The sequence below is a fragment of the Eumetopias jubatus genome, unplaced genomic scaffold (assembly GCF_037043125.1).
Source record: "Eumetopias jubatus isolate StellerSeaLion01/CBP00866 unplaced genomic scaffold, mEumJub1_p1.0 scaffold_2, whole genome shotgun sequence".
NCBI classification, from domain to species: domain Eukaryota; kingdom Metazoa; phylum Chordata; class Mammalia; order Carnivora; family Otariidae; genus Eumetopias; species Eumetopias jubatus.
In genome coordinates this window covers 15,001,849-15,025,378 of record NW_028274808.1, presented here as the reverse complement: position 1 = coordinate 15,025,378, position 23,530 = coordinate 15,001,849, and the positions used below count along the sequence as shown (strand labels likewise).

General features: G+C 40.7%; 1 protein-coding gene and 1 pseudogene across 1 annotated transcript; one reads left to right on the top strand and one right to left on the bottom strand.

Annotated features, from left to right (window-relative positions):
* Positions 1 to 342: 342 nt before the first annotated feature.
* Positions 343 to 13,054, bottom strand: ING2 (inhibitor of growth family member 2). The gene is made up of 2 exons (XM_028099817.2): positions 12,447 to 13,054; positions 343 to 7,576 (listed from the first exon to the last, which is right to left on the bottom strand). The coding sequence occupies exons 1-2, from the start codon at positions 12,616 to 12,618 to the stop codon at positions 6,906 to 6,908; spliced, it is 843 nt and encodes a 280-aa protein (XP_027955618.1). The 5' UTR covers positions 12,619 to 13,054; the 3' UTR covers positions 343 to 6,905.
* LOC148164802 (uncharacterized) lies at positions 12,964 to 13,705 on the top strand (annotated as a pseudogene).
* Positions 13,706 to 23,530: the final 9,825 nt, after the last annotated feature.

Genomic DNA, 23,530 nt, shown 5'->3' with positions numbered 1-23,530 from the left:
CCTGAATCTTTGGAGAGCAAACAAGTTGGTTGGCCTAACACGTTTGCTTCTATGTGGGAAGTTTCTAAGATTAATGTACTATGTAAATAAATTAAGGACTCTGGTCAAAGTAATTCAGTTTTGCTGTTCAAAGCAAGGATATAGCAAACCTGCCATCAGTCAAAAACAGGGGCGGGGCGGGGCGGGGGGAGAATCCACATAGTTAAAAAACCAAAACCATATATTAAAGCTCAAGCACTAGCTCCTCTCTTAGAATGTATTTATTTTTAAGCTAGACACAAATTTGACCAAATGCTTTTCCAGTCCTAGGCAGGCAGTTTTAGAAGCAACGAAGAACGAAACTCATTAAAAGCAGCCACATTTATTTTAAAAACTAGTCTGAGGCAAGTAGAGAGGTAACAGCCTTCCACACTGGGGCAAGATCGAAGGATATCCCCGTACATAAACATGGTGCCCAGTCAAAGGATGAAGACATCAAATCTTCGTTTACGTCATACCATATGTCAAAAAGGATTGAAATACATATCTAAGAAGGCAGGACAATTTTTATCTAATACAATTAAAACATGAAAGACTACTTTAGTGCATGTGGGCGCACAACTACTCACCATACCAAAACACACTGCGACACCCTAAATCTCAGGCCTTCAGTGTTAGGACATGTTGGTGTTATCTAATTCATAAGGAAATTGGAATTTTTTTTTTTTTTTACAATGAAGATCGCCAAATCAAGAATCCACTCACTAGCCAGTGGGCAACTGAGGAAGTTATCTGGAAAATTTTAAGGATTTTTTTTTTTTTTCAAGGCTGGAATGCCAGGCCCAAAAGCACCACAGACAAGGCCACCTGGGACATCTCCCTCTGCTCACTGAGTGGCATTTAAAGAGCTGCATTATTTTTATCCTGAGATTAAAAAACTGACAAGACCAGAAACTGAGTCAGGGTAACGTCAGTTACTTTAATACTGATGCGGGTAATGCCGGTCCATACATTGGGAAGGGGCGGGGGCGGTTACAGAAACCTTTATTACGAGGCAGAGTCCATCCGCATGCATGTAGGTAGATAGATGCCTTTAAGACATGTTAGTATTTCTCTTTTATACTGATAGCCGAGAAACTGCAGTAGCTAACCTTCTGTTGCTTAAAGTGTTTCCCAGAGAAGGATGGTTAAGGGAGTGCTCAAAATTCTCTTTAAATCTTTTTGGTTACATCATGCAGAAAGACTTGATTTGGTGCTTACATGTCTTTTTACCCTTACCTAATAGTATTTATTAATCACACTCCTTAAAAAGGGAGAACAGACTGGAGGCTGTTTCCACAGCAATCCTACATAGCTAGAATTCAGTAACGTTGCTTTGTTTTCATTGTATTTTAAGGTAATCCAGTCAAAGTGATACTAATTTTCCACTCCCCAAAGTGATATGCCTTCTTTTAAAAATAAATTGGCATCAAAGAGTTGTTTTAAAGAAAAGTTTTAAGTAATACTTTCAAATATAAAATTAGAATGGGATGTGGACATGGCGAAAATCAACCAAGATCATTCTAGTGTCTGAAGTTTAAGAAAACCCTGTTTGGAAGTCCAGTTACTAGTTACGTGAACTAAACACCGTTCTTTCATAAACTCAACAGTTAGTAAGCTTGTGACCTGGAGAACTCTTTCCTAACAATGTCAAGCGATGTGAATAATAATAACCATGTTTTTGGCATAACCGTATCTTAAATCACTCGTTTTACAGTTGAACAAACTCCAGGCCAAGGAGGAAGACCAGTCAGCCAGCTGAGACCCCAGGGAAATCCGCATCTCTGGAATCCTCAGACAGGGTACCGTCCTGCCCTCACATATAGGATATGATAAAGGAGCTTTGGTCTCTCTAATTGATGTATAGAGTTTAGGTAACATAATAAGGGTAATTCCAAGATAACTCACACTTTACTTAAAATAGATTTTCAATGACATCAAACCCTAAGCACTTGATTCAGGAAGGGCTGAAGAGCAGTCTGACTTATTTCTACCCCCACTGCTCCTTGAAGACGGGCTCCTCTCCATCTCGGGTGTGGGGGGGGGGGGGTGGCGATGAGGATAGATCCTTCCAAGGAAGCCACCTACTGGGCATATAAAAAGGACAGGAGAGCTGTTTTTTCTAGCTCTCTGCAGGGATATTTTGAAATTCTGTTATTTTATCCGTTCTCTTTTTTGTTTGCATCCAAGCAACAGAATGAGATATCAGTTCATTTAAAGTTAGGACCAAAGGCTCCAGCTGACCCACAGTTCTGACTGGCCTTCCTGGTCCACTCTCCCACTGTCCTCAGGGCTATTTCGAACATCCCTCCCCCTTCCCCATCTCAGGCCTTCAATGGGGAAAGTGGAAGCTGTTGAGAGAGAATGCTCTCATTTTCCCCAATACCAAATCTAGCGAGCTATCTGCATTCACACCAGGTCACGTCCAGAACCTAAGCACCATCCAGTTACAAAGATCTGTATCTTGTCTTGATCCCTGTTTTATTCCCGAGGACCTAAAACAGTGCCTTGTAATAGGTGTACAATAAATATTTTAATAAATGAGTTAAAACACCATCTTCCTTCTTGACACGTGAACTGGAACTGTCCCTGTGCCCATTTGAGATGAACCCCTCTTGAATGTGAGTTCTCACTCATTCCCACTTGCCTGCCTATTCAGATTTCAGTCCTGCAATAAGCCACTTCTCCTGACAGCATGTATCTGTCCCCTTCTAATGGAATTTTCCAGTCTGCATACGATCATGCTATATTGTCTCCTTGAGTTAAAATCCTCCCTTAGCTCAGCCACACCTCAGCTCCATCCATGTTCCACTTTACATCAAAACTTGAGTTGTCCGCAACTGCTGGTTCTACTTCTGTCCCCTTCTGCTCACAACTCACTCCAAGCAGTTCTTCATCCCCAAACTCAGAGCCTGTTAACTTGGAAAAACCCCGAACATAGTGGCTAATTCGGTCATCTTGAGAGGCACTTGAATGACCATTCCCTTCTTGAAACACGTCACTTTTGTTCTAGTGTGCCACATTTTTCTGCTTTATCTGAGAGATTTGGAAGTCTCCTTTGCTGGCTCCCCCTTCCAAATGCTGGGTGTGCCCCAGGACCCACCCCACCCTCTTCTGGGTCCCCGCGGTTGCACCTCAAACCATGGGTCCCAGAGCCAGCAGCATCAGCCTCGCTGAAGAGCTTGTTAGACAGGTAGCACCTCAGGCCCCACACCAGACCTACTGAATCCGAATCTGCATTTTAACAAGCAGGTGACTCTTAGGCACATTAAAATTTGAGAGGCACTTATCTGTTTACAAGTGATTTGTCACATGCCTTTAAACTCTTATCGGCTAATTCCCAAATGTTTAACTCCTGTCCCTCCCTCAATTCCATGCTGGATCCCAAATGTTTAGCTCCTGGCCCCTCCCTCGATTCCATGCTGGATCCCAAATGTTTAGCTCCTGGCCCCTCCCTCGATTCCATGCTGGATCCCAAATGTTTAGCTCCTGACCCCTCCCTCGATTCCATGCTGGATCCCAAATGTTTAGCTCCTGGCCCCTCCCTCGATTCCATGCTGGATCCCAAATCTTTAGCTCCTGGCCCCTCCCTCGATTCCATGCTGGATCCCAAATCTTTAGCTCCTGGCCCCTCCCTCAAGTCCATGCTGGATCCCCTGAGAAATCAGGTATCTCAAACCCAAATGCAAACAGAAATCTTGATTTGTCCCCTCAAGCCAAAAAACCTAAGAGTCACCCTGGTCATCTCTTTGCTTTCCGATTGCTGGGCCAAAATCCTTCCGCTGGCAGGATCTTGAAGACATAAGAAGAGTCCTACCACTAGCCACCACTTCCACAGCTACCGCCCTGGTCTAAGCTACCAATATTTCTGGTGCGAAGACTTCTAAGAGTCTCCTGATACTCCCTATTTTCACCAAGCCTCCCTATGACACATTTTGCATGCAGCATGATCAGAGCGATCTTCAAAGAACTCTTCAATATAAACCCTTCCCCAAATTTTCTACCGTGGCTTTCGAGAGCCGTTTTCTAGTCCCTCCCACACCGTGTCAAGGGCTCTCATCAAACCGGCAAGCTTGTTTGACTCCTCCCTTCCTTTAAATCTTTGCCTTGCTCACTTACTTCTTTTCCCTCTGGTCTCAGCTCAAAGATCACTTCCTTTAAGACTTTCTTTAATCACCATAATTAAGACTCACCTCCCTTCCCATCCATTTTGTTACTCTGCTTTCCTCCCCTCTAACAGTTACCTAGCATTACACACATTTGACTCCCCATCAAAATGTCTGGTGCATGAGCAAGGACTTTTTCTTTTGAAACCACCACTGCTTAGAACAGTGCCCAGTACACAAGAAGCACTCAAGTGTTGAGTCTTCAAGTGTTGGCAGACCATTGGGGGCAAGGGACAACCTCTTGTGCATGTATCAGAACTTCTATGTGCTAGAGAGTCGTATAAATCTGGATGTAGAGAAGTCACCCACAGTTTACAATAGGCTCAAATTTTCATAATACGGCAGTTCTAAAAAACTTTTCTGTAGATTAGGATCACCTGGAGATTTAAAAAAAATTCTCCGAATAGATGTTCATATATCCATCAATATGCTTATCCTTAAAATATCAGCCACATTCCAAATGAATTAGATCATGATTGTTGGGTGTGGGACACAGGTATCTACATTTCTTGAAGCTTTTGAGGTAATTCAAATAGGAGACAAGCTTAGGAACCACTGGTTTATAGCATGAGTTGATAACCATGGTATGAGACAGTATATGAAATCTAGAATCTTAAAAAAGAAATCCTAGTCAAAATGTTATGCAAACTTAAGACTTCTATTTCCTGTGTGGTATAGAAAAAAAACAAAAAAATTCATAAAAATAAAACTGTCTCAAACATTAGGTCTTAAAGAGAGCACATCTTCCAGGATTTTCCGTATCTGTTTTCCTATCAAGCCTAATATAAATTTGGGTACTTCTATTATGAAGTTGTTTTTTTTCCTCATATGCTGAGGGAAATTTAATGTATGAAAAAGTGTTGACTTCTACATCGTCACAGCTGAAAGCTTTTGGAGACTGTGCACATATGGATATTTTTAATGGTGTCAGGTAAATAACTCTATCGTGGTAATGAGGATGTAATCACTAAGACAAAATGCTGTATTCTCAAGAGAGAAAAAAATTTTTTTACAACCCAACTATGTTACAATAAAATAAATTCTTCATCATGCTGTCTGATATTTCTCGCTCAAGAAGCAACATAACCAACTGCTTCCAGTCATCAAGCAAAACATCCTTAGGACAGAAGTTAATCAAGTATTGTGCATTTACCTGTCTCAAAGATCACCTTTAAACTGTCTTCACAACTCAGAATGAAGGACAAAATTTAAAAAAGAGAAAAACAAGTCATTTGATTATTAAAATCCTCACTATAGTGCAAATACTACGGATCTCAAAAGAACCCTGGAGATATTTAAGCCAACCTCATATTACAGATGAATAACCTGACACCCAGAGGAGGTGAAGTAACATGCCTAAAAGTCACACAGGAGAGCTAGAAGAGGAAAAAAAAAATTTTTTTTCTCTTTTTCCAAACAAGCAGACAGAATTTTTCACATGTTAATCAAAAAAGAATCAAGATCATCAGATTAGGGAGAAATGAGGAATAAAATGTATGTTACACATAGATTTAAAGGACTAGTTAATCTGATGCCCCCTCCCCCAAACCAAAAAATTCTCCGAATAGATGTTCATATATCCATCAATATGCTTATCCTTAAAATATCAGAATCTTGGAAAATTCAATTTACAAATACATTATTAATTGCATTGTTATAACGAAATTAGTTCATTAAACGTGAAAACATCAAACAGCACCAATACCAGAAAGTTAAAGTGAATACACTATTACTTAAAATAATATACAATCACTGATTGGGACAGAAATCAACTATAGCCACTAGAAAACTATTTAAACTCCTGTTTGACATAAAGGCAGTATTTAAAGACTAATGTATGCCCTTTTTCCCACTGACAGGCCTGTGGCTTGGCATCGTAGCAGCGGGTTACGTGGAAAATGTTATTAAATAAGATGCGTTTTTTAAATTGCTCAACCTTGAACCATGATACTACATAACCCCATATTTTCCAATATAAGCCAATGGCACCATTTTTGGTATCCTAACTACGCTTACCTGTCCCAATTAAAACAAAACACAACTCCCTTATTAAGCACTAGATTAAATGTATCTATGATGCAGCCGCAAGACATTTACAAATGGGCTACTGACAGTGTATCAAAATGCTACTAAGGAAAATACAGCAGCAAATACTCTAGTAAGAGCACATTATTCCACATGGAATCCCAAATTATTCTTATCTCTAGCTCCTTAAATTCTTGGAAGACTAGAGATGAACAAGTGTATGTATAAATGGGGCTAGGGAGAAAGAAGCTCTAAATGTAGTGTTCATATTGTAAATTACCCAAGATAATCTGAATGCTTACAGAGAACTCCAACTACACCTTAATTTGTTAAAGCCCAGAGAACTAATAATGCTAGCAAAACTTTGGTGTTTACCCAAAAAACAGCATTGTAGTTTTAAATGAAAATGAAATAAGCATGGTTTGTGAAGTTTTTATAATGTTCACACCACCCTCTCCCTATTCCCTGCTCCTTTCATCAGGTGATCTAAAGACTACCTGGTTTAAAATATTTGGTAATTCAGTGCAGAAAATTAAGGTCACAGACAAAGTACAACAACTTTTAATACACCATTAATACTAATGATTAAAAATTATTGCATAGTCTTATGCATTTACCCTAAAACATTTTCCGAAAGTAAATTCTGAAAGAATTATATAAAAGACAAATAACCTTCTAAAACGTGGATGGCATTTACTACCTCGATCTTCTATCCTTTTTTGCCTTGTCAGTACTTTTGTCCATTGTTTTCTCATTATCTCCCCTGCACTTTGGGCAATACCACTTCCCCTTTGGTTTATAGGTAAGCGAAACACATGAAAAGTGAAACCATTCAATTGGACACTGTTCATTGTCACATCCGATCATTTCCCCATAAGACACTTGGTTACATAAACAGTATGTAGGTTCATTGGGATCGATTGCAAACTCAACAGGCGATGCTTCCCTTTCCTGCTTGGCCTTGGAGCGTTTCTTTTTCTTGGCTGACTTGGATTTCTTTTCTTTAGGTGGCTGATCATCACAGTCTTCAATCCCATTCGTCATGTGACATAAATCACGGCTTTCACTGGTTCGCTGTCTGCGGGGTCTTCTTGAAGATCTTTCCGGTTGGCTGGAATCCATCTTTGCCTTATCCGAGGCCCGTTCACCTTCAGCAGGATCTTGAAAACACTGTGAATGCAACTCCATTTGCCTTGCCCGATTTTCCACCAATTCGAGCATCTGTGTGACAATCTGAATTTTTTCATCTCCCAACTCTTGACTGTTGATTAATGCTCTCTGGAGATGTTGCTGTAGGCGTTTTTTCTGGTTTGAATCATCTTCTTTCTTATATTTTTCATAGACATCATCAATTTCCTTTAATGTTTCTAAAAACGTAAGAGAAAAATCAGAACATTTGTGCATTAGCACATATATTTTTTAAGTTAGTTATCTTTCACAGAACTGGTAAAGTTGAATGAACTCAAATCATAAATCACACTCCTCTTGGTATGTATACATTGAAAAACATTATTTCCCACAGAAAGACCGTATGTTATCCAATATGAAAGTATATTTAGAAATAAACTAATAAGAATACAAAGTTTTCTTTTTTAAAATTACTTATTTTTTTTACAAAGCTTTCTAATAGTCTATATTAAAAAGGATAAGAGGAGTGCGTGGCTGGCTCAGTTGGTAGAGCGTATGACTCTTGATCTCGGGGTCATGAATTCAAGCCCACAGTGGGTGTTGAGCTTACTTAAAAAAAACAAAAACAAAAAACTGGGGCATCTGGGTGGCTCAGTCGGTTGAGCATCTGCCTTCGGCTTGGGTCATGATCCCATCGGGCTCCTTCCCAGGGGTGGTGGTGGGGGAGCCTGCTTCTCCATCTCTCTCTGCCTGCAGTTCCCCCTGCTTGTGCTCTCTCTGTCAAGTAAATAAATAAAATCTTTAAAAAAAATTTTTTTAAAAGGATAAGAGATGTATGTATTAATTAATACTCAAAGTATTTTACATGGGCAAGAACACTGTATGCCACTTTATGGTCTACCTAGTGAAGTCACTTATACGTCATCTGAACCTCAAAACAACCTGTAATAAAATTTACATGGCAGACTTCAACTGTAAAACTTAGAGAGGTTCTAAAACTAAGCTACAGATGACTATCCATCTGTGTTTACAGGATTTACAGTTCAATCAGTGACTTGCTACATGACTCCAGAGAGACATTCACCTTGATGTTCATATCATATCCCTGGGCACTCTTAAACAAAGCAGACACAAGTAACTCTTCCCACCATATTAGTTTCAATAGCTCATTTATTTTTATCATATGGGAGATTCTGAAAACCAAACTATTTCCAGGGTAGGTTTAGGTTCAGATTCTGGCATCAACTGACTAAGCTACTAATAAAATTACAGTAAAGTCAGCAGTGGGGCACTCTGCTTTTGTAGATAACTCAGCAGTTGGTTTTAAGCTTTTTAAACTGCTGATTTCGGTATTGTATAGCATGTGGGACACATTTAAATCAATTAAAAATGTCTGAGTCACTAGATGGTATACAAAAATCTGAAAATATAGTTCCAGATGTCACAAAAAATTTACGTAAGATTAGTTTTTTATTCAAATCTGTTCTATTTCTTGTCCTTATGAGATAAAGCTATCTAAAAGAGAGTTCTGTCTTACTTAAGGTGGAGAAACAAAAATTAACTCTAATTTACCACACCACATGGCGTATCATTATATTCTAATAGTACTACCAGCACGTGGCATACCATTGTTTTACCTTCTAATATTATTACTCTAATGATAACAACAGAAATGTTAGAGGAGTAAAATGTGTACACTACGGCTGTCTGCAAGAAAGGTTAACACAAAGCAGGTCTTCAACACGACTCTTAGGCATTAACTCCTCCCCAGAAATTAAACGTACTCACACTTCATGGACAATGGCTTAACCTGGGATACATGACAAAGTGCCACCACACATTTGAGGGTACTCATACCTGCACAGTATATTTTAAGACAAAGTTCATATCTAGCCCATTTGCCCAGCTAGGTATGTAAGTGGTTTTCTTAAGAACATAATTTTTCTCCAGGAAAAATAATTACATATTTTCCCCTCAGACACAAAACTTGAGGATTAAAAAATAAAGGTAAATCTTATTTTAAATATTCTGTACCTAACTATCAGGAGTTAGATGCTAATTATAGTCTATCGTCCAGGCACACTGATACTGTGTATGAGAAGAACTCTTATTTCTAAGACTCCTTAATTACATAATGAAAGAAGAAGAGAAACTAACACTTACTAAGCCCCTTTTATGCGATAAAGATTTTCTCATTTAATCTCCAAGGCAACCCCATGAGGAAGCTATCACTTCTATACATGAAGAAAATGAAGTTCAAGAGGTAACAACCCCTGACTTTGAACTCTGCCAGACAGGTATGTCTGGCTCCGCCGTTTAAGCACTTTCTACTAGCTGCATGGAAGCCACTTGAGATTATTAATTTTTAGTTCAATGGTTATTTACCCAAGCAATTATGAACAAGAATATAGGAACAAAAACTGAGGCTCTCTAATAACCATATCCCATAATAAATACTTCTTTCAAATGTGAAACTGTTGTCTTCATTTCTCTATTTTTATTTTTTTAAAGATTTTATTTCTTTATTTGACAGAGAGAGACACAGCGAGAGAGGGAACACAAGCAGGGGGAGTGGGAGAGGGAGAAGCAGGCTTCCCACGGAGCAGGGAGCCCAATGCGGGGCTTGATCCCAGAACCCTGGGATCATGACCTGAGCCGAAGGCAGACAGACGCTTAACGACTGAGCCACCCAGGCGCCCCAAAGCCGTTTCTCTATTTTTAAGTTTCTGATTCTTCAGTAATTTCTCAAAGTGTCTCAAATAGGTAGGACAGAAACTTTTTTGATTTCCTGTATAATTTATATCACTAAATACTGCAGGAAGTATTAAATCCAAAACAGAAAATACTTAAGAACTAGCAAAGAAATAAAAAGCATACGAAATCTGAACCAAGAACACACAAGTATATAAAGCTAAATTATGGAAGTGGAGCTTAGTAAGCATGGGCACAGACTGAAAACTAGATCCTTCTTCTATATTAATCTTGAAATAACCAATCTTAATGGAGCTGAAAATGTTCATAATCTCTCAATCTTTTAAAGCCTAATACTGTTTCTCATGTTAGTAGAGCTGCTTAGGACAATTCTAGATGGTCAAGATGGCAGATTTCCCTGTAACCGTTTTCCCTCCCAAATTCAAATGAAAATAGCTTAATTCTTTTAAAGGCAAGTATGTGTCTTTAAGGAAATGTAAAACCATGCAGGTTTTACAAACGTCAGAGTTACCATTTGAAAAACTAAAAGTGCTCAAATATACAGCACATATGTATCATTTTTAGCCTACAATTCAAGTATGTGCTCCATGTCTGTGGAAATACCTGTGGAGAGTTTTTACTAAGTAAGTTTTTATAAAAAGTTAATAGTTAAGAAAAACAAAAAAAGGATGTGCGCATGAAGTAGCCAGCCTACTTCCCCACCTAGTTATTTGAACCAGTCACTTAAACTCCTTGTAAACTTTAACTTGTCTGTAAAATATATTTTTACTTCATAGGATTATTGTGAGATAATGTTCTGGACCTGGCACAGTGATGACACACAGTAAGTAAACACTATTTAATTCTCTTTCCCCCAAAAGAGATTAGTCTTATCAACAACCCTATCATATGGGTTCGGAAGTTAGAAATAAATTACAGATTCGAAAACACAGAAACAATTAAATATTCTTAACATGCTACAGGCCAGACAATGTCACCCCAGAAGTGGGTTCCTTTGAGACTAAACCATAAGAGTAGTGATGGGTCTAGAAAAAGAGAACGGGGCCCAAAAAGTTATCTTTTTAAAGTCCGTACGGCTGTTTCCACATTATGTCCAAGGTCTAGTCCTTGATCAGGCTTATTAAACGCAAAACGGTTCCCCATTTAAATTTCTCCCCTCCTAGTAGTACACGAAAGGTCCACCAATAGTGGATGATAAATGTTACCCTCTGTAGGAAAAGACTTGATTCCCTGTCTTAGTTTTCTTGGGTCTGACCACAAAGGGTGGTTTTTGCCTCATCACTCAAACTTGGCGAAGGAGGGACCCATGGGTTAAGGGACGCCAGGCGGTTGCCCAGTCAACCACCCACTTCCACCCGGGGCCCGGAAATGACGCAGGCCCGGAACCTACGCGGTGCTAGGGTCAGCGACGGTCCTAGTAGCTGAGCGTTTCTTCGTCCTGATTGAGTGGTGGAGAAAGGGTCGAAAAACCACGACAAACATGTTCCAAACCTCAACACTGACTCTACTAGGAAAGAACTAACGTTCCGCAGGCTTCCGACACCTTCCCACCAGCCAGCTCCGCCCAAACCTTCCGGGGACCAGCCATTTTCGAGGCGGGCGGGAGCGCGCCCGTCCACGCCCCTCCCATGTTCTACGTCACTCCCTCAGGCCCCGCCCCCAGGGACAGCAGGCCCTCCCCGCCACACACACGCCCCTCTTCCTTTCCCCGCGGGGACCCCTCCCCTTTTAACCATTTGGCTGATGGCGCTCGGGAAAGGCTGCGGCCCGGAACTTTCCCTGGGGCGGGAGAAGGGAACGCACTCCGTTCCCGAGCCGGGAGCCGGAGAGCCGAGGGAGGGACCTCCCCAGTCCGCCTTCGCGGCCCTCTCCTGCCCCCTCCCCCCCGCACGTTCCAATGCATCTGCTCTCGGGGTGGGGGCCGGAGGGGGGGTTGGGGAAAGCCAGGCCCCGGAGACCAGCGGGAGCCCGGCTGCGGCCGGCCGCTCACTCCCTACAGCCCCCCGCCCGCTGCACGCTCCCTGGCCGGGGCAGAAGGGTCTGCGGCACGGGGCAGACAAGCGCCGGAACAAATGCTGCCTAAAATGGCTGATTCCTCTCCACACCAGCTGCAGCCGCTGGGTCTGCAGCGGGGGCTGACGAGCGGCCCCCACCCCCACCCGTGATACCCCACAGAAATCCTCGCCGACCGCAGCGGGGGTCAGGGAGGGCCGCGAGCCCGGTCTCCAGTCCCTCTCTTCCGTCCCACACACCAGACCCCGTCTGTGCACTCGGGGAGACTGTCACAGGAGAAATGGAAAGTGGCACTTCCCCGGGCAGGCTCCGAGCGACAGTGCCCGGAGGCCAGCGAATCCGACTGAGGGGAGGACCCGCACAGGCGGCCCCGCGGCCCCCTACCTTGATATTTGTTGTCCAGCTCTCGAAGCACAGACACGTTCCTCTGCATGTCGTGGGGCAGCGACTCCACACACTCGAGGTAGTCCTGCACGTAGCAGGTGAGGAGCCGGCTCCGCTCCCCGGTCAGGAGCGCGGCCGACGAGTATAGTTGCTGCTGCTGCTGCCCTAACATCCTGCCGCCGCTGCTGCTCCTCGCCGCCGCCGCCGCCGCCGCCTCCGCATCCAGCAGCCACACATGCAACAGCCACAGCGGCCGCGGCTCCTCTGCTGGGCAGCCCGGCGCCGCGGGGACACCGGCAGCCGCTCAAGAGGGCACAGCCGAGTCCCCCGATCTCCACTCCCCCCAAAAGAAGCCCTCACTCCCCGCCCCCGCGGTAACAAGCCCAGGGGCGGGGCGAGATCAGGGCTCCCTCCTTTTTCCCCTCCCTCCCCAGGACTAGAGCAGCGGGGATCCCCCGGCGGATCTGGCGCCGGGGTCCCGGGCGTTGACACTTCCCGTCCCCCTCGGAGTCCCCCGATGCTACCAATGCCGTCTCGTAGCACGGATCCCCATGACAAGCCCCTCGCTGCCCCCTTTCCTCCCAATCACCCTCCGTGCCTGTCGGAGAGTCTCTCACTGGACTGCCCCCGCCCCTCCGCCTGCGGCCGCCTCTGCGCCTGCGCAGGACTTACTCCTAATAAGGACGGGGGCCCGCCCCTACCGCCCTACCGAAGGGTTCGCATTCTCCCGCCTTCCCACCGCCACTCGGGCGATTGGTCTGTCAACTCTCGGCCCGGGGGGAGGGTGCGGAGGACGGCCAAACGGCAGGCTGCGCCCCGCCCCCTCTTAAAGGGGAAAGACTGTCAAGCCCACCTCTTTGCTCAATGTCTGAATGGGACTTGGGAGGGAAGGTGGCTGGCTCCTTCCTTCCGCCTTTCCCACAGGGAGGGGGAATCTCGGTCCAACTCCCTCGGCCCGGTGTTACCGACATTTTCCCCATCAGGTGGCTCTGGCGTGGCAACTCGCGGGGCTTTAAAAGAGCAGCAGGCGGCCGGCCGCTTTTCGCTACAACCTGGAGTAAGGCCGGCGGGAACTACGCGACCCAGCGTGCAGCGGGCGCGGCTCCCGGCATGCTCGGCGGCTCTGTTCCCGCCGATCCGCCGCGGTTCGCCCGGCCGCCGCTTCAGCCCTGTCCGCGGGCCCCGGCCCTCCTGCGGCGGCTTTCGGGCTCACGGAGCGCCGGGAGGGGTGGGGGTGGGGGTGCTGGTCGCCGAGGTAGGCGGTGCTCCCGCGGGCCCCCTGCATTTTCTTTCTCTTTTAGTCGGCTCGCCTTTTAAATCTCCCTCCTGGCCCTTAGCATGTTTCCGCCCTTCCTCATATGCGGGGGGGTCTCCCGCCGCCGAAGTACCTTGCAGGTTTTGTTCACCTACCGGCTCTTAAGGAATCCTCCGTTTAGTTTAGTCTGCCTCGGCCCCAGAAACGTGTTTGTCCAACACACAACCTTTAAAAAGAATTTTACCCCCTCCGGTGTAAGAACGTTTAAGCATTAGATGTCTGCGCGGGCTTAGAGGCAGGAGGAGCGCACCACCCACTTTTCATCTCTTTTTACCCTAAGACTGAAAACGGCTGGGGGCCGGGGGGGCGGGAAGAAGGGAAATGAGGATAAAAGCCTAATCAGTAATCGGGCCCACGTCCTTATCTATGTGATCGACTTTCAGGGCTTAATTTTTGTGTCGTGTTAAATGAAACGCTCAGCAGAGGTGCTAATTTTAATGCCAGCCTGACTCTCCGGATGTAATAACATTTGTTTTTGAAAAAAATGGCTGTAAATAGAACGAATACGCGGAGAATTTTAGTGGAATGCCTATGAAAACAAGTCCTCTTCCGAGTAGTACCTTTTGAGTTAAAAAGGAAACGTAAGTGGATTTCTCCCTTCTATCCAGTTGGTTCGCAGGGGTGGTGCACCTGTGTGGTGACCTATTTAGAGCACTTTTGAAAACAGTAGTAGAAGTAACCATTGATGTGCAGCGAGAAGTCTAGACTTTGATCTACAGGAAATTTTAAATTGTAAGCCAAAACAAAGCCCTCCAGAAAATTCGGCATCTTGGTAACAACAAAAATATTGCATGGGACTCGGAGATTGTCTGGTGGTGTTATCCTGTGACACTTTTGGGGTTTTGACTCCTTGAATATTAAATCAACCAAGGCAGTACGGTGTGGTTTGTTTCAGAGAACCGTCTAGGGATTTCACTGTCATTCTTTAAATCCTTCAGATTAAACAGCCAGGTTTTGTCAAAAACCAGTCACTGTTGAAAATGCAATTTTATTGCTTTTTACCTGAACCCTACTGTTCTTGTTTACTAATGGGTTTGATTCAGGTAGTATTTATTGGAGGCCCAAAATAATGTAAGATGCCTTTTTTACTGATTTAGGTTAGGCACTGAATGTACCTATGGATTTTATTCAGCCTGAGAAGTAACCTGCAGTCACATAGGACACGTGGTCTGAACCTAGCAGTAAGAAGGCAGAGAGATGCAGAATACTTAAGACTACTGCCTCAAGGAACCTAGAGCAAGAAGCGAGGAAAGGAGGCTGAGTATGATAATGGAGATCTTTTATACATTATTTTCACCTTTCATAACTGTTGAACAGGCTGAAAGGAAGCAAAAAATCCAAACAGTGATTTTTCAGCTTGTGTTGGACTACGCCTATAAGAACAGTGTAATATGGGTGTGTGTGTATGAATATTTCAGATGTGCTTTTTTTGCTATATTTATAAAAAAGGCTTATTCCTGCCATATTTATGAAAGCACACTGTGGGGGGGGAGAAGAGTACTTACATGGAAAAAAAAAATCACCATATTCCCTAAACTCAACTCGACCGTTGGTTATTTATCATGTTCTTTTCTTCTCAGTAACCACTTAACTGGACATTTGGGGGCTTTTCAAGGCTTTTTTGCCTTGCTGAGCCAAATGTGAAATTTTAAAGCCCCCAATTCTCGGCAATGTAGAAATTAATTAGTGATTTACTCTGATAAAGCAAAAAGGCATCTTATTTACTTTTTAAAATATTTTCTACCATAAAGTAACCCTAAAAAAGATAGGTAACCCCAAAATTAGTAGGAGTGTCTGGGATTACCTGTAATTTCAAAATCCGTTTCTTTTAAGAGGTCCCTGGTGGGAAGTGTTTATGCCTCTAAACCTATGTCTTGTAGCCCTTATTTATATTGTGAGAGGGGAGGGCAAAGCTTCAAACTCTCATTGAAAACAAACTAACAGATAGTTCTGAAGGATTCCTAAAGATACTCCTGAGAAAATTCAGCTATTGCTTAAGTCAGGCCAATTAAATTTGAAATGCTTTTTTTCTTCTTAATGTTTTGTAAAACTTCTTAATTACAGAAAATTTCAAACATGCATAGGAGTAGAGCTAATAGGGATGCCTGGGTGGCTCAGTCAGTTAAGTGTCTGCCTTCTGCTCAGGTCATGACCCCAGAGTCCTGGGATTGAGTCCCACATCCCGCTCCCTGCTAAGTGGGGAGCCTGCTTCTCCCTCTACCTGCTTCTCCCCCTGCTTGTGTGCTCTCTCTCTCTAGCAAATAAATAAAATCTTAAAAAAAAAAAAAAGAGTAGAGGTAATAATACAATAATCCTAATGCCCTATTCACCCAGCTTGAACACACATCAGTATATGTCCAACATTATTTCATCTGTGGCCTTCCACACTTACCTTCCCTTGCTGGATTGTTATATTTTATCTGTAAATACTTTAAATATGGAGGGATAAGAGATAATTTAAAAAAAATCATACACACAATTCCATTATCCCATCAAAAAGATTATCATTTAATATTCAGACAATTAAAATTTCCAAAATTTCCCTATTGTCTCATTAATATCATTTTACACTTGATTTAACAGAATCCAAACAAGTTCCACACCTTGCATTTAGTTAGTTAGATCTTTTCTAAACCAGTAAGAGGCAGTTAATTCCCTATTCAATTCAGTGAAGCAAATAGCAATGTTTTTCTAAGGAGGATATTTGGATAGTTAAAAAGCATTGTTAAAAGTATAAGGAAATTCTAGGAAAGCACTTTAAACAAAAATCCTCATATTTAAAAGGTCACCAATTGTTAGCCCACAGTAGAAATGTAATTGTACCTAATGCAAATAAGTAAATCATTACAAATCTAAGAGTTCATATTAGTTTAGAGTATAATTTGTTCTGGAAGATCCAGTGAAGCATTTTATTTTATTCTTTTTTTTTTTTTTTAAAGATTTATTTATTTATTTGACAGAGAGAGACACAGCGAGAGCGGGAACACAAGCAGGGGGAGTGGGAGAGGGAGAAGCAGGCTTCCCGCTGAGCAGGGAGCCCGATGCGGGGCTCGACCCCAGGACCCTGGGATCATGACCTGAGCTGAAGGCAGAAGCTTAATGACTGAGCCATCCAGGCACCCCCCCAGTGAAGCATTTTACATTGTAGTGAAAAAAACTTAAAACTTTAAGTCAGGTCATTAGTACGATAGGCAACTAAAGCAAGCAGTCTGTCTCCACTGAGGTCAGTTTTCAAGTATTTTTAATTGCTTTATTGCATAGGTAGTATACACTAATTGTATTCAAAAAACAAAATAGAGCTAAAAAGAGGATACATAAAAATCACTACAAACGAGATAGCTCTTCTCGGTATCTAAGTATACCCTCAAGATACAATTCCAATTTACTTTTTTGCTTTGAGGAAATACTTTGGCTAGGACTAAAGGATAAAGTTAAGAAAATACCAGATTCTTGAGGTGCAACATTAGAAATATGAGCAGTGTTGGTCTGTACATTTAGTTCATGAGGTAGCACAGATTTAAAATTGGTTGTATACAGTCAGTCCCACTATGGGTTATAGTATTGTTCAGCATTGAGAATGACTACTGTCAGCGAGATGATCACGGCAAAAAATGAAGGGATTATGAATGACTGGGACTGTAGTAAAGAGAAAATTCAGTATCATGAACTATCATTCCCATAGCCAAGAAGAAAAAGCAAACATGTTATCTACTTTGGTTATCTTAGAAAAAATAACACATATGGTATACTTTGCATATTGCTGACCAGAAAAACATTCAGTTTTCCCTAGGTGGTTACCATAGTTACATGAGCTGTTTATAGCATCAAGAGGAGGAACTAGGTCACAGTATTGAAGGAGTTTGAATTATGCAATTATGTTTCCTAAAAACAGGAAGGGGTTTAAATTTTAGGGAAGAGAGATTTATATTTTATGTTCAAAATTGAAATTCTGGTCTAATTTTGCCAGTGAAACTTAAAATTTTGTCCAAAATTAAATAGTTGATACTGTAGGTATAAATTGTTCACTCTATACAAATGCTGTAATTGTGTATGCTGTAATCCATAAGTGTGATAAGAGATGCCAATGTATTCCTTGAAGATACTTATTTATCTTAGTGAGCTATCTTATCTTCAAATGTTTTTGCAGGTAATCAGTAAACCCAACAGTAGCCTAGAATCTCAGAGTAGCCAAATCATGTGTAAACTGAAGCTTTGACTTCTTACCTTTGAAATCTTGAGAATAAAGCTTGGTGCAATGCCTGTCAGATGCTACTCTTCACCCAATTTGTCATAGTTTTCCTATTAATTTCATCAAATGGATAGAGAAAAGTGGTCAGGAGGTAATGTTTTGAAAGTTGTTAGGGGAGCACCTGGCTGCCTCAGTCGGAAGAGCAAGCAACTCCTGATCTCAAGCTCCACGTTGGGCTTGGAGCCTACTTTAAAAAAAAAAAAAGAAAGAAAAAACTTGAAAGCTGTGGTAGCCTAGATTAATCCTGTATATGTGTATGTATATAAATATGTGTTTACATATATGGACGTATATACATCCTATATATATATGTGAATATGTATATATATACACACACACATACATTTTACACACATATATATATTTTTTTTGTTTTGTTTTAAACTAAGAACCTCACAAAATGATGATTTTATTCAGGAACCATGTCTGTTGTATCAGAGCCCTGCAGAGTGGTCAATAAGTAAAAGTTGGATGCAGGAAAAGAAAATTAAAAATTGCATTTTAAGTTTGCAGGAATTGCAGGTGGTTATTTTTAATCTCATGATCATCAGTCTAGACTCACAGACCTTTTTAGCTAAAAGTAATCACAGATCAATGATTTCCCCAAAGGAAGAGAGAATAGGCAACAGGCAGCCTCACGGGAAGGAGAAGCTGGGTAAGCCTCTGCCACTGATAGTAATTTATCATAACTGTAGGGATGGGGAAGGGGTTGGGGGGTCCCTATTAATAGACCACCCCTAGGCCAACATGTTTTTACAGATGATGATTGGAGACCCAGAGAAGTTAATTAATTTGCTCAGGGTCACATAGAAACTTACGAAATAAGTGTACACCTAGAAACTTAAGAGTAAAACAATTATTTGGTAGTTTTATTATCTAGCTGATAATCATTAGAAAGGACATAGGGAGAAAAGTGAAGAACTTGGGATATTATAAAATTACTTTTTCCGAGAAGTCTTGCAGCAAATTGAACAAAATTATCCCTAAAAGAAAATTAGAATTTCCTGAACAATAATATTCAAAATAATCATAAAATCAAAAGTGCTAGAAACCCTGTTTTCTTTAGACTGTTATTGTCAATGCAAATGACTTATGCCTTTAGTTCTGGCTGAAGTATGATCTTTTATAAATAATACTGATACTACTGGCCAGGAGCCTTTTGCTAAATCTTTTGTTCCTTTTAAATTATTGTAACTCTTTTTTTAGGAGGATGGGATATATTTTACTTAACAGGTTTTGAGCTTTATTAATTTAAATATTTTTTTCATTGCTATTTCTGTATGTCTCTTAATTGAAGTATGCATACAATGGTATATTAGTTTCAGGTGCGCAACATAGTAGTATTTCCACAGTAGTATTAGGCACAATGGGCAAACCTTACCATAGGTGTAGTCCCCATCTGTCACCATACAAAGTGATTACATTATTATTTACTATATTCCCTATGTTGTACTTTTCATCCCTGTGACTTATTTCTAATTGATTATTTAATGAGGCTTTATTGGAGCTATTATTACACTAATCACTCTTGTCATGGTTAATTTAATCCACCATTTTGGTAAATACTGATTTCTCTTCTGAGGGTGACAAATTTTTAAAAATTGCTTAGCCAGTTTTATTTCCATAAATTGAGGTCCTCTGACTCTTTTTTTTTTTTTTTAGTGTTTTTTGGGGGTAGGCATTTTGTTTTATTTTTTAGTGAAGTATAATTAATATACAACATTATATTAGTTTCAGATGTACAACATTGATTCAACAATCCTGTATGTTACTCAGTGCTCACCACAATAAATAGTCAGGATCTGTCACCCAACAATGTTATTACAATACTTTTTACTATATTCGGTATGCTATACTTTTCACTTCTATGAGTTATTTATTTTATAACTGGCAGTTTGTACCTCCTAGTCCCCTTTATTTAGTTTCCTGATCCCCCCACTCTCTGACTCTTTTACATATAAAAGAGTACATAAACCAGTGTATCTTGCCTTATACAATTTACATGTTTCTGAAAAATTGTGCTTAACCCTTACTTTGCTGTAATTTTAAGCATGCCATTCTATAAAATAAGAGATCCAAGTTTTGAAAATATTTAAGATCAATAATTCATCTGATTTTCTTGCATTTACTAGAATGCCCTCAAGTGTTTTGTTCTCCTTGAGAAAACACTGGTTGTGTTCTTCATTATCTAATTGCAGCCTAAGTGTAGTTTCTTTTGCTTGTTTTAACTGTGGTGTACATTCCAGATACCTTAGCATGATATCCTTTGGTCACAGAAATGTCATCTTCAGGGAGAAGACTTTGAAGAAAGTGATAGTAGAAATGTTCTTCTCTTCTGGCATCTGGCAAAAGTAAGTACTAGAATTAGAGGGCTAAAAAAATGAAAGATATAAAAGGGGGAAACATTTGTATGGAAAATATTAGAGGCTGAATAGCTTTTTATTACAGGAAAGTAGAAGAATCAGAGAAAGGAATGATTATTTAAGCCATTAATGGTAGTTGTACAACATTAGAATTAAAATTTAGGGACCATGATATATAAGTTATATCTATGGAAACTAGTTGTGATACTTTTATGCATAACAGAAAGACAGTTGTAATAGAGGGTTGGGCTAATAGTATCTCTAACTTAATCTTTGAAAATTGGCATGTTGATTCAAAAATAATTTCAAAAGAGCCTAGTGACTTCCTTATATGGTATTATCTTAGAATATCCCTAACTTTTTGTATTCAGGTAAAATATCTCTGGAAGAATAGTCCAGCAATATTTACTGATAGTAGTTACCTCTAATTTAGGGCCTAGGGATCTAGAGTTGGGAGGACACTTAGTTTTCACAAATACCATTTTGTACATTTAATTGACATTTTTTTATTTGAGTATAATTGACACAACGTTACATTAGTTTTAGGTGTACAACATAGTGATTCAGACAAGTTTATGCCTTATGCTGTGCATTTCATTTTTTGATACATGTATTACTTTAATAAAATCTAAACTTTATTTTAAATATAAAAGAAAAAACTGTACATTCTGGAATAACAAAATGCATATGTACACTACCTACTAGGAAAGGAGCATATAATGTAACTATTTAGATTTAGTTCACTTTTGGGGGGGAAGGGGCAGAGGGAGAGGGAGAGAGAGAATCTTAAGCAGGCTCCACACTGGGACTCAATCTCACAACTCATGATCATGATCATGACCTGAGCCAAAATCAAGAGTTGGATGCTTAACCGATTGAGCCACCCAGGTAGCCCCAAGATTTAGTTCACTTTTATGAGAATGTTTCTACTACTGCTGTTAATACTGTCTGTGTTTGGCATACCAGCCTTGTAATTGCATATATATTATTATATAAATTAAAACCAAAAATGCAATTGGTAAATTTGAAGCTTTTGAAGACTTCCCACTGGAGGAACTAATCTGGGCAGTTTTGCATCAGAAACACATTTTTTGTGAAGGTTTTTTAGCAGTTTAAGAGAAGTTCCATGTAACCTTTTTTTCATTCAGTATAGCCCTCAACTTGTTAAAAGAGCTTTTTAAACTTGTGTGCGATCTCGTTTGAGTACTTTGTTAAGACGGAATAAATTTTTTATCATTTTTATGAATTGAATGTTTGAAAATTCACATTCAGATCAATGTTATATATTAATGCCATCTATAACTTCTGCCTACAATCTCAGATGGGACCTATGAAATATATCTACCCAAGAAGGAGTTCTTCCCTGAAGACTTTTATTTAGCTATGGTCTTCTCTGCAGGATTGAAATTTAACAGAAGTATCTAACGAAGAGGAATCTGAACATAGCAGATGAGAAAGGAAAGGATTGGGAGAAGAGTCCAGATGTCATAGAGCAAAGGGAGGATGATGTGTAGGAAGCAGCTATTATTTGCTCTGTTGCGTGACTCAAAGAACTCCAAGAAATTGATTCCATCCCACTGGACATATCTTTCAATTTGGGATAGAAATTAATTTTTTTCTAATAAAATAGATATTAGTAGATAAATAACACACAGGAAAACAATTGAGCGTAGTGACCTGAGTGGTTAAAATACCTTATATAAGAGATCTTCTTCAGAAAGTTATTCTTCAGTGTATGGCATGTTGCTTTCTAGAAATGAATTGGAGTGATAGCACTGCTGTGATGAGTAATGGCCTATGGGGAGAGGGAAAGGGAAGCAAGAAAGGAGCAATTAACAGGGAAATGTGGTCATATGGAAAGAATGAGATCGATTCAGGAAACTTCTAGGAGGTAATATCACCTGATTTTAGTGACTGTATTTAGAGGATGGGAGAGAAGTCCTCTAGAATGTTGGCTTGGGCCATGGCAATACTCTATGAAATAGAAACTCCAGGAGGCAAACCAGGTGTGTGGGGGAAAGATTCAAATCACACAAGGATATAACTGTAGTTTTTACATCTTTGGGCTCTATTGATCCTAGGCCTCCTCTGTCAAATCACATAAACTATTGCTTCCTGTAAGTAGCTTGCTTGTTTGTAAAGAACAGCCAGCTATAGAAATTGGAGGCTGGGACTGTGTTGGGAAGAGTAGAAAAACTAGAGGAAATGAATTAGAGATACAGTGGTCTTAAAAATATCTTCCCACATGCCAGGACTTAGCTTTGTATTATTTCTACTAGTAAGCCAGGAATTGAAATAGATGATAGCAAGGACATATACAGACCCTTGTGAGGAAAAAGTTAATGCGGCACGTATTTGCTTATTCCTCGCATGTCTCCAAGGGAACTATGATTGACCCTTGGCCAACCCTGGGAATTTGGCCCTTGGAGTGTTTTTATATTAATGATGGTGACTTTGTTACATACACCTGAAGCAATTGCTTTGCACAAACATGTGCACCTGGTTTCATTGTTGGGGTCCTGAGTTTCAGTTGCCATGGATGATTGCATAGCAGAATATATATATATATATATATAAACAGACCTCCATAAAAGCCTTGGACCCTGAAACTCAGATGGGTTTCCATGAGCAGAGGCATTCCACAGATGCCTATAGTTTGCTGCTAGAGAGAGAAAGAAGTCTGCCTTTCTGGACTTCACCAATGGACCTCTTTCCCATTGCTTTTGCTCCCTACCATTTGCTGTAATAAATTTTAGTCATGTGTATAACATGCTCTTGAGTCTTGTGAGTCCTGGGAGCACCAAATATACAAAATGCTGAAGAAATTTAAAACCCAATTTGTCCGTCCAAGTCTTGGTAGGATTTACTGAAAAAAAAAATTAACAGATGTAAGTATGTATCTGCGTGTGTAGATTTAAACTAGATCAAGTCTTTGGCTCATGCCCAGGAGACATTTATAGTCTCTATAGGGATATAGGACAGATAGAGTGTTGGGAAAATGCTTACAGGCATACGTATAAATAAAAGCAAATTAGAAATAAATAGAAGCAAGGCAAATTAAAAGATTAAAATTGGTTAGAGTCAGTCAAAATTTAAATATGGTGCATATTTCAGAAGAAATATACAACTGGCTTGTCAAATAGCTTTTGTCTTTTTG

What these genes read in the sequence shown, in the direction of transcription:
- ING2 (XM_028099817.2), bottom strand. Translation starts at nt 12,618, where the DNA reads ATGTTAGGGCAGCAGCAGCAGCAACTATACTCGTCGGCCGCGCTCCTG. An exon ending in GCTGGACAACAAATATCAAG is followed by an intron (nt 7,577 to 12,446) that starts GTAGGGGGCCGC and finishes TTACGTTTTTAG; the next exon opens with AAACATTAAAGGAAATTGAT.